The sequence below is a fragment of the Alosa alosa genome, chromosome 21, assembly GCF_017589495.1.
Source record: "Alosa alosa isolate M-15738 ecotype Scorff River chromosome 21, AALO_Geno_1.1, whole genome shotgun sequence".
NCBI lineage: Eukaryota > Metazoa > Chordata > Actinopteri > Clupeiformes > Clupeidae > Alosa > Alosa alosa.
The window spans coordinates 2,354,008-2,365,925 of NC_063209.1; the positions used below are offsets into that span (position 1 = coordinate 2,354,008).

The 11,918-nt window shown below is 41.1% G+C and overlaps 1 protein-coding gene across 1 annotated transcript in view; it reads left to right on the top strand.

Annotated features, from left to right (window-relative positions):
- The window catches only part of LOC125286384 (putative monooxygenase p33MONOX), a 36,925-nt gene extending 25,334 nt beyond the window's left edge, over positions 1-11,591 (top strand). The window contains exons 6-8 of the mRNA XM_048231429.1: positions 7,307-7,458; positions 8,673-8,863; positions 10,316-11,591. Coding sequence (XP_048087386.1) covers positions 7,307-7,458; positions 8,673-8,863; positions 10,316-10,524 — 552 coding nt within the window. The 3' untranslated portion in view covers positions 10,525-11,591. The remainder of the gene's footprint in view (positions 1-7,306; positions 7,459-8,672; positions 8,864-10,315) is intronic.
- Positions 11,592-11,918: the final 327 nt, after the last annotated feature.

The window sequence follows — 11,918 nt, forward strand, 5'->3', positions numbered from 1 at the left end:
ACATAGCTAATTTAGATACACCTATGGTGTGGGTGGTTGCGTTTCTTCAGCGGTTGAGTCCGCTGTCTTGGTTTGTATAGAAATGGATATTAAGTGACACATACACGCAAGACGGTGGAAATACGGGACCGACGGTAATAGGGGGAGTTGTATAATTTACTGTTAGCCAGCTTTTGCCATAGGCGGTGCAGGCAGTGGGCCTCATGTTATTCCGCCTACACAAAGTTACCATTACCAGGTTGACAATAAAGCAGAAGACACTGTCCCCAATGTGTAACATTACCAGCCCGATGGTGCGTTCCATTTGTAATGTCTCTGAGGTCGACATTACCAATGTCTAAATCGGAAATTTCAATGGGTACGCTTACCAGTTAAGAATGCAATATTCTTAAATAACAAGATTGCAAGACAAGCAAAATTGGAACTTTCAGTGCACACCTACCCAGCATATTACACCCAAGTCTCTGGTTACACGTGAAAATGTATTTGTTAATCTTAAGAGTAACAATTGACACTGCAGTAGAGCAAAACACCTTGTCATCAGCAGTGAGGGAGTTGTGGTGATCCAACTGAGTACTGCGGACAGGAGCAGGCTGCTATGTCTGCAAGAGTGGAATGCATAGTTTGTAGAATAGGGTGGTCCTTATATTTCACCATTGTCATGCTCTTAACCCTTCAAATTGTTCCTTTAAGCTTATATAAGATAATACAGCATGCCAATTTTTATGGCAGTAACATACTGGTAGCTCAATAGCTTTAAACTTTGAGATTTTGATGATTTTCATAAAAACAGATCATTTGAATTGGTATTGTAACTGGCTAGTAAAATTCCAAAGCAATCTCCATAAAAGCATCTAATGCACCATATATTCCTAAATATGTATTTTAGATAAGCTTACATATTTTATATCTCAGGTTACTCATTGTAGAAACTAAATCCAAATGAATCCATCCATGACCCGGTTTAGCAGATTTACCTTTCCTGGTGGAATCATTACATATTTATATTGATTATCACCTTGGTTACTGTTTGGGTTTCGAGCACATTTTTTGTTCTCCATTAAAACATTCAAACAATTGTATCCACGGAACCCCAAATATGTGCCAGAAAACTGCATGAGGGGAAAAAAGACACCTTCACCATTCCTTGCTCAGCCTTGCTTGCAGTTGTGTACCAAGAGCAAAATCATGGCAAAAAACAAGAAATGAAGTTTATTTGATTGGTTCCACCATACCAAAATTAGTTGGATCAAAACTGCCATCTATTAGAATGGAAGATCACTGACGGATCTATCCAGACTGCAAAAAGCTGCTGAGCATCAGACATGAGGGATTGTTGAAAACGTTGTGCTTTTTTGAGATTGTTGTCATTGTTGTCCTGTCAGTGTTGCTCTGATTTCAATCAAATGTAGTTCATTTGCAACAACTTTTTAATATTACTTGCATATCACAATAACGTCGCACAGCTTAACATAGGCCCCTCCGTCTTCCCTGGAACCATATCAAGAATATTTGCGTCCAAACGGATCCATCTCAACAAGACTCAACACGTTACTTCATATCATAGGCCTATAGGTGGCACTGTTTCTCTTACAGAAATTGACCAAAGCTTGCACTCTGTAGGCTATACAAACAGACAGAATAGGCTCGGACGAAAATGGCTAGTGCAAGGAAACCAGAATTGTTTGTGTGGACTGATAGTGAACTGCCAACTGTAGTCAACTGTAAAACTAATAAACTTCATTTTTACGGTTTGTGAAGGGTGCAGTCCGTCCTTTATTTTGGCTAACGAGGTACAAATAATCTCCTTTACTTTCTTTGGTTGTAGGATAGTCCGCGATTCACATTAGTTTTGGCTATCACCGCAAATGCATAGGCTACTAAACGCTAGGTCTACCCAAGTTAGGCTATGCTGTTGCCACATTTATAATATTGCTATAATACCTTCGTTAGTAACAGTCGATACTTTTGCCTGCATCAAATCGCACATTCACATTTAGTGCGCATCTACCATAGGCTTAACATGAGTCTGTATGCTCATATCTGACTTCACTAGACTATGAATGAATTTATTTATGTTGTAAGACATGTAAAATAAATGAATGACACTGGCACTACGCACAAATTAATTTAAACTTACACCGCACTTCCCTAATAACTTCTGACTAGTTCTCTCGCGTCACTGACGATAGCTAGAAATGCATCAAGAAAACACAGGGAAAACACTGTTCAGTCCACCAAGTCATGATAAGCTATTGGCGCTGCGCAGCACCAGTTGTGATATTTATCCTACTGAGTGTAATCGTAGGTAATGTCATGTATGAAAACTAGTATTGTTAGGCAATACTATAAGTGTCAAGTCCAGGGCAGCTGAGGTGTGGCGATGACATCATCAATACGCAGGTATGCGGTTTCGCCGTCCAAACGGGAACAGGATTTACAGGATTACAGGATTCGTTTGGGCGATCGGCCAAGACGAAGCAAAACCGGTGCGTTTAACCCAAAAAGCGTCTCCGTGTGGACGGGGCCTAAATATATATTTTGTCAAAATGTTTGCATATTTCTAATTTTGAAGTTAAAAGGAACAGTTTAAGAGGTTAAGACACTAACATTTTGCAAAAAAAAAGTTGGACTTGATAAGGACCACTCAACCAGTTTTACTGTTTTGGTCAAATCCCCTATGCTCTGTTTATGCAGGTGCACATTTCCTCTCCAATTAAAACAGTAGCTTTATACTAGGATTCCTGTGGTTACTCTATACAAAACATATTAATCTCAATGGTGCATTTTGCCCATGTTCAGGGTGGAAAATAAAAAAGAAAGATTTGCATAAGACCGGTCAAATTGGTGTTTTTAAAAAAGAAGGGATCATGGAGAATAAAGAAAAAAATATTTTAAAAAATCTTTGTATATTCCCACAAGGTGTTAGGGTGCTCTGAAAATGAGATCCACAATTATTTTTCAGACTTGTGAGGTCTACTGTTTAGACCCTGAAGGATTTTTTTTCTGTTCATTGGTTTTGTGAGTGTTTCTACTTATCTCAATAAGGAAAATAATTTAAGAGTCTATGTTTAGTACAAATATGTCTTCTGGGGCCGTTTTCACAAAGCCTTTTATCTTACCACTAGGAGTACTCCTAAATCGCACTAAAAGATTTTAGCTAGGAGTTTTCTCTTAAAAGTTGTGGCGGTAGTGGGGTAGCGTAACGGTTGGGCGCCAGGTGGATTTATCCACCACCACTCAGACAGAGTGAAGATAAACTAAAGTTAAGAAATAATAACTAAATGGCTTTATAAAGCACCACAAAACATTAAATGGTTTTAACTCTTTAACTAAAAAGACTTCAAGAAATGCAAACAGGTGTGTTCAAAATGGAATATATTGTTCAGGACACACATGAACACCACACAAGCAAACAAACAACCACAACAGCAGTAGCAGTCCATTCAGCCTATTTTTAGATCAGGCCACTAGGAGGTGGTAGGCCGTAGCCTCGGCAAAAAACGCAAAAAGGCAAGATGCAAAAAAGTCCAAAAACGAGGGGAAAAGGTATCTTCAGTCAAAAAAGACCTCTTCAGCCTAAGGCCACAATAAACCCAAAACAGTATACAGTAGCAGGTTAAACAAATTATGCTGCTATTATAAGCTACTCAAGTGCAGCACAAACAAGACCTTTTATTTAGGCTATAATTAATTGGCTTACTACAACGTAGCCGACTGCTTCAAAGCTCCCAGTGTGGATAAACCAATTAATACAAAATAACAATAAATAGCAAAAACAGTAACAAAAAGAAAAGCTCTCCAAAACTAGAGCACAAACGTGATTGCTTTCAGTTTACAGTTTAGATTAGATTACAATAAAGGCAGGCTGGCGCCAGAGGAAAGGAAAATGTAGAAATAAAAATATCCCCAAAAGACAAAACAATAATCCCCAGGAAAACCCCTAAGGAAACCCTCCCCAGTAGCCTATGTAATCTATATTCAACTTAAAGTCGCGGCGCTCACGACTAAACAACAAGAGCGCTTTTAAAGAGCACGGGAGAACACAGAGAAGTGGTCCAGCTGCTACAACCTCGCACTGTCGCAAAGGACCAAACTCGCACAAAACTACTAGCTTACCCACGTTGCGTGACTTCTGCAAACAATGATAAGACAGTTACAGCGCAAGGAGATCACGGAACGAATGGGGCAAGACAAAAGACCCGACAGGCCAGGAACAACAACTTTGCTGCCGTGATCGCTTGCTGAACAATGATAAAACAATTCGTTATTGCAAAGCGATCACGGAGCTCGGTATGGACTAGACCAAACACGCACAAAACTCTGAACAACTCGGTGGAGTTATCAACCTGCCGAACAATGGAAAGACAGTTCTTTGAGGCTAGGCAATACTCACGGAGCGTCCGAGACAAGGACCAAACCAGTCCGCTCTCACAAGGCAAAACACTCTACCTCTCGTCACGTTCAGCCTACGCAGGGAAACACCAGTGAACCAAACACGCAGCAGACGAAACACCGGTAGAGAGAAACGAGAGAGGCGGAGACAGCGCTACCTGGGCTGTTATTTATGGACACTGACCATCTCCCGTATGTAGCCGCCATGTTTTCATTATATTATTTTATTATGGGGGGTCAGGTTTGATCGCCACAAAGTTATTCACAAAGCCTTTCAGACCTACTCTTAGTAAGGAAAAATGAGAACTCCTAAACTAAGAGTGAGTCTTAGTTGCTATGGATGACGTCATTACCAGGATTTCCCGCACCAATTTGCAGTCAATGGCGGCCGCCTTGGCAAAACATGCCTGCCGCCTTAACTACATCGTCAAAAAAAAAGCAGTCCACCATGTTACTCTGTCCTGTTTTCTCCCTTTCATTTCAAACCAACGCCAGTCTCCCTTCTCTGCAGAACGCATTAAGAAAATATTAAGAAACCTGCCATAAATCGAAAAATAATCAGTTTTTATAATCTTTACATAAGTGATATGCCTCCGAATCAGAGCTAGTAAGCGGAGCTGAGCCGCGTAAATATCCCGCTCCTCGCTTAAGAATCAGTTAAATCGCGAACAGCCACAGCTCCGTTTAATTGTCAGGTGTAATGAAATGCGTTCATATTCCACTTTTTATGTCATAAACGTTGCAGGCATATCAAAAGGTTTTGTGGTCCAGGCCCGCCCATGGCTACGTGTATGCTTTCTAAATTATTTAGCTAACTCCATCCCCATCCACGAACTTAGGCTACTATGGCCAATATCTTTGAAATTTAACTGTCTTGGTTTTATTAGGAAGACATGAATTCTGGGTGGGTTTTGGGCAAGCCTCAGACTCGTGGTGTGAGCGGTATTGGAGCAGAACATAGCGGTCGCTCCAGCCTCTAAATTTAAAAGCGCTCAGCGCTCAAATTCCATACATATTACACAAAACCTAAAAAATAATCTAAACTTCATTCACTCTCGGTGTCATAGATCAGGACATACTTGCGGAACAGGCTGCAGGGCAACGGTCTGACAGCCTGCATGTAGATAGGTATTAATGGTCCAATAGTAAAACACTATAATACTCTTGTATTCTCAGTGCAATTACCAAAGGGCCCTTGAAATGTTTTTTTAAAGCCAAGGAGGATGGCTTGTAGCGATGCTAGTTGTCAGCTCTGCCATAAGTAGTGACTGATCACATTTGCACATTTTGTTGTTTTGCACTTTCTTTTGCACTTGTTCTATAGTTTGTAATAGTCTTTGTTAAAATTGCACAAATTACACAAATATTTTGAAATATTTGTATTCTGTTGTATAGTTTGTTTGGTGTTATTACTTTGTGATCGCTTGAAAAGCTGGTTATTTATTTAATATGCAGTGTTTAATAAATAATTGTTAAATGTACAGAGTCTGTAGTGTATCGCACAAGACGCCAGCACCCCTAACCCCCACCGGTCTGACCGACACCATAACCCCCCCCACCCCGGTCGGACGGCAAGCAATACCAGAACTATTCCTATTATGTACCAGCATGTAAAATTGGAGCCTCCTACATGGTTTAGTTCTTGTGCTATGGGCTTGTGAACTTTGACACAAAAAAAAAAGGCTGAACAAAATCGACACCCCCCTCCCCCTGTAAAACTGGATGTATCTTGGAAAGTATTGACCTTACATAAAAGTATTTTCTCCTGGGTAACATAGGTACACCTGGTAATTTTTTCATAATTTTTTGAGACCCAAGTGCGTGGGCCCTGGTTGAATTGACGTGGAATGACCCATGCTATGTTGTGGACTTAGGCCTACACATTTTTCAATTTTATTGAATATTTTTATGCTTGATGCCATTGTATTAACAAGAAGTTGAAAAATTGCAATACTTGCCTTGAAAAAAAAGAATACTACCTAAATTATCTATTAGGCCCATGTCACCCTACAAAACATGTTTTCATTATGCTGATTTCAGTGTTTCCCACAGAATTGAATTCTATTTGTGGTGGTAGGTTTGCAGAATTTACTTGAATGCAACAGTTTTTAACACATTAGCGCAGCGTGGTTATAATGCTAACCAGATTTAAAAACAATTTAGTAGAACCTGTAAAAATCCTTGTATGGTGGTCAATGTTGATATTGTGGTGTTCTTTCAAGAATGGACACTGGGATGTCTTCATTGGCAGTTAGCAAAACACAGAACTAGTCCTCGGACAGGGCAATAGGACTGGACAGAAAATAATATTTTATCACGTCAAAAGCTCCATTTGCACTGGTACGGATGCTTGATCATGCTCACCCTTGTCTTTTTTCTACTGCCAACCTGCCATCTGTGATGATGATGGGGTACCAAGTAGCCCATGGTGGGGTACCAATAGGGTGGAGCGAAAATGCAGGTCAATGCCGTTTGTCAGGAGCGAAAATGCAGGTCATTGTCGTAAAATACGGACAATGCCGTTTGTTCTGCTTATTTTATAATGCTGTTTGTTAAATAGTTTGTAACTGAGCAGATGATATCAGATTGATGAACAGGCATCACAGTGGCGTTTGATTGATTTCCCAACTAAGGTTATTTAAGGACTTGGGTATAAGGTTCAGCAGTATCTTTATCTAGTGGCCTGCCCAGTTCATTCTGCTAGCTCAGAGCACCACCTGCCATACTCCTCCTGCCAAACTCTGTTCCCGTGGTTTTCATTAGCGACTCTTGCCCCAGTCCACCCCACCCCCTGCGTTTAGCCTTGACACATTTAGAAGAATATCATTGGTGCATCAATAACAAGGAAGTGTTTGCCAAAAGAGAAAGATAAATCTTTGGTAATGTTATATGTTTACCCTCTGCCTTGTAGAAGTTGAAGATGCCTGCTGGGGACTTCAAGGAGGACAGGCTTACAACATCAGCACAATCCACCCCTTGTGGCACCCCATCCTGTACCCCTTCTGTTACCCCCTCAGTCACACCTAGTGTCAGCCCTTACTCCTCCCCAAAAGTCAATCGCAGGTAAGTGGGAGATGAACACCTACATGAATATTAGGTCATGGGCCCAAATTCATATGAACAGCTTGTGTGTGTTGTCTTTTAAAAGCTTATCACAATAAAAGCGTATCACTTATTTAAAGGGGCCATGCTGCAGGAAATCACTTTGATGATATGTTGACTAAATGGACGCACTGGGCTCTTGAAATTTGACTGCTCCCTTTTCTGTCTGTAATGGCAATAGAAAGGGAAAATGGTCGTAGGTGTTTCTAATTTGTCTGTGCTCTGTTTCTACGTCTCATTTATTATGCTCCCTCCCCTGTTAGCAATCTAGCAATATAGCTGGAAGATGCCTAAAGATGTTGGCTCAAATTTACAAAATACAATTTCAACTGCAAAATCAGACTATTTTTTTCCCCAAAATTCAACATTTTCAATGGTTTATGTATCTCAAAATTAGAATGTGGGACTTATGACTCATTTCGTCAGATCAGGTCACATACCATCTTATCGAACTCTAGGGCAGACAGTGGTTCTGTTTGAAACGGAAGACTGCTGCCTACTGTCCTCAATGGTACAGCAGCAAAACCAACATGTCAAAGCTCATCAAAACTAGCAGTATGTGCGGCTCCTTTAAAAGTTGAGCATGACGTCAGTCAGTGAGTGAGTGTGTGCGGCCAGCGAGATAGTGAACGAAGATAAATGAAAAGGCTGGCGACCAAATCAGACTAAGAGGCTACAGGGTACACTTGCCATCATACTTCAGTCCAGCAGATGGTGGTAATGCACTCTGTTTGCAAACTGCCAAAAAAAAAATAGAAAAAGAAGAAGGGTTCGCTGGCTACGTTCTGGCCGCCGGGTGAATAAGGCGAATAACTACTGCTAATTTAAAGCCATAATACAGGACTGAACTAAGGCTTTTTCACACTGGGGTTTCACCGCAGTTGGAAATGCACCATCAACATACTATGTAGATTTATTAGGCTGCCATATCAAACTTGTTCTGTGCCTTATCAGTATCTCAACTGTATCACCTGATACCAGCGGAGTTGGTTCAAGCAGCAATGGTGATTAGCAGCACATGGTGGTATACTCTGCCCTCGCAGCTCAAAATGGGACTCTTTTAGTTTCAGGATACCCAAGCTCTGATATCCGTATTGGGTATGAATTTAGCATGTCACCTGGGTATCAGTGTGATGCTCACTAATACCTGCGTGTTATTTCTGTCTGCCTCACAGGAGCTGGTTTGGCCTGAGTCCTGCATTGTCTACACCCTCAGCAGAAGCTAGCAGCAGCATCAGCACCAGCAGCAGTGATATGGGCGGGAACGAGGGCTCAGGCGGCGGAGAAAGATGGAGCTTTTTTGGCTCCTCGCGCCCCGTTGTGCAGAAGTCCTCTACTGACCCAGGATCAGACTCCACCTCATCTGGTAGCTCAGAGATTGTTTCATTGAGCACAAATTGTTTGTGTGTACATGTATTTAATCTATTAATGCATGGTAGGTTAAAGGTGCTCTAAGCCAGTGGTTCTCAAATGGGGGTACGTGAAGGCACTCCAGGGGGTACGTGAGATTTTAACCCTTAGAACCCGATTGACGCAAAGTGCGTCAAAAAACACACCCTTTCTTCTCTGTTACATACATTGCTCCGCAACTGTTCATCGCAGCCGTTATTGCGTGACAGAGCAGAAGTGGGGCTTTCCAACGAGACCACGCACTTGTCTGTATGTTAAAGTATGAAAATAAAAAATCATGAAATTAAAACCTGCGCACCCATTACTCTCGTTTGAATTACCCGCGAACCCGTGAACGCATAGATATGGCAAGCATATCAGATGAAAGAGGAGACACAGGTACCATTGGTACCAAGTATGTCAATCTTTCTGGCTTATGAAAACAGACAGCAAAAAAGTGACAGCAAAATAATGACTTCATATAGCTCGACTTATCTCATGTTTTTGTCTGTTTTTGTGGCAAAGCATGTTTATAACCATATTTTGACAGCTCAGAAGGGTTGTACTTGTGTTTGTATTGGGTGCAACATACAGTAAACCAATGAATGTGCCATCTCCTATTCCCTTTAAAGGTGCCATGTGTAATGTCCGCCAAAAAATCAATTCATTCCATAAAAGATGGGGGCAGTATACCTCCAGAAAGTGAAATGGTCTACCCTAGAGTAACAACCGACAAACATGTATTGCAGTTTGACTGGCGGTTATGTTGCCGGCATACCGCCTCCCATGGTCGAAACTGGTATTATGATACCTGTCGGGCTGTGGCTAGTAATTTAGCATGCTAATTCAGGTTGATATCTCTGCAGCACTATACCTTGTCATTTTTTTAATGACATCATCGCCCTTATTTCTTCTCATTCTTTTGATGCATGTAGCTAATTTTTTGGATATTTTTACCTCAATTCTTACACATGGCACCTTTTAAAAGCCAGGAGTATTTGCACCATTGCGCGTTATATTACACTGACGTGCTGTTATAATGACAGCTTTGCCGAGTGTATGCAACGATCTGCTGAATCTGCTGCTTTACTGAAACTTGTCTATGTGTAACAAGCAGAGTGCACGTGTTCTGCATTTCAAGGTCTGTCTCGTACTAGCAAAGACATTTGTGTTGCGCCTGGCGCTCTGCATAAGATAGGGCTCAAGGTTGTGTGTCTGTTTTTTCACTCACTTGTGATTGGTCCTGTGTATTGTGTTTGGCTTTTTTTCTTTTTTTTTTTTTTTTTTTGAGATTTGACCTTTTGTATATATTTGCCTATCAAAGATGAATGCATAGCTTTATCTCATGTGCTCACTTTTGCCCATAGTGGGTTTTTCCACAGGAGAAAACCATGTCTCTGGCTGACTCTTTCTGCCTTCCTGCTCACAGGTGGCTTCACCCTCCAGTCCTATTTTGGGGTTCAGAAGTCCAGCACACTGGAAGAGATGAAGACCCAGGTCAGTCTGAGGGTGGATGACCCCACCAGCTTCAACCCCCCCAAGATAGAGATCACAGATATTGAAGGCAAAAAGGCACTGCCTCGTCCACACAAACTCAAACCCCGGGACATGAACATCCTTACGCCGTCTGGCTTCTGACACTAGCAAACATACACACAAAAAAATCAGTCCTTACGAACCAAACTATGTAACACTCAATAATTTAATGGCCTGCAATGTTAAACATTTAGCCCTGGTCTCCATCTTTCACAACCCCGCCTGTTGTAGGTAGCCGGTCTACCCTTGTTAGCCTCCCTTTCCCACGTGTCACTTGATTAAAAGACTGAAAAGACAAATGCACTCTCTTGCACCAACTTCTCCGCTCCCTTCTCTCCCCTTCTTTTGTATGTGCAGGCTATTTCACACATCAGTGCCAAATATGTCTTGAATGAATATGGCCATAATTTCCAGGTCCGATTAAAGCAAGGTAATGGGGTCCATCCCAGTTCCCAAGGCTGAGTCTAACAGGGTATCTTTCTTGTGTTTTTGTTTATCCCCTTTTGCCAAACATTTCAGCAGTGGTGACATGAGTCTTTGGGTGGTTTGAGAATTGTCCTTCCCACATAACCCCTCTTGTTTCACTAGAGTAGCAAGTCCTTGCATTGTTCCAGTCAATATGTGAATTTCCACTTACAGCAAGTCGCATAATTCTTTTTACAGAACTCTGTTTTCTTGATAGTTATCTAGTGATTTCACTCAGAGTTGTTTGGTGAATTCCTCTTTTGCCATGGTGTTGAAGTTGCGCTGAACTTTAACATGGTGCCTAAGCAAACACTTTTCTTTTTCTGATGCAATGCTTTATTTAAATATGAAGTATAATTTGTTTGACAGGAGTAGTATTATTGCTCCAGCGGCTTTGCTAACCTGGATTAAAGAATATATTAATCTTGCACACGTCATATTTTTCTGCATTAAAGTTGTAAGACTTCACCTGGTGATTTTGTCAAATATTAGTATGCAAGGTGGAAAAAAATCCATTGTAAGGGTTGGAAGCACAGCAGAAGAAGTGGTTTGTTTCCCTCTTTTTATACAGCATTATTCTTGAATGATACATTTGTCTTTTGCAATGTGTATATTTTTTATCATCCTTGATTTCAGAAATGTACTGGGGGCAACATGTTGCTTCCAAGGCAACTCCAGTGTAAATAAAACAACCATATCCTGTGTGGAATGTCATTTTGTTTGTATTTCTTGCTGGACCAGATGTCACAGTTGAAAGGGTAGCAGAAGACGTGACTCATTGAGGCAAGTTGAGCTTGTATTTCAGACATTTCAGTTGAATTTATGGCCCAGCCCTACTTACTGTTAACACCAGTTAGACACAGATGATGTCAACATGGCTTCTATGAGGATATGATGCATACCAAAATTGACATGTAACTTGCTTCAACTTCTGCCAATAGGTGGCGACAGTGGCTTACTCAATGTGTGAATCACATTTCTCTACCCTTTTGACAGAAAATCTAAACACTCATTAGTCTAGTACTCATTTC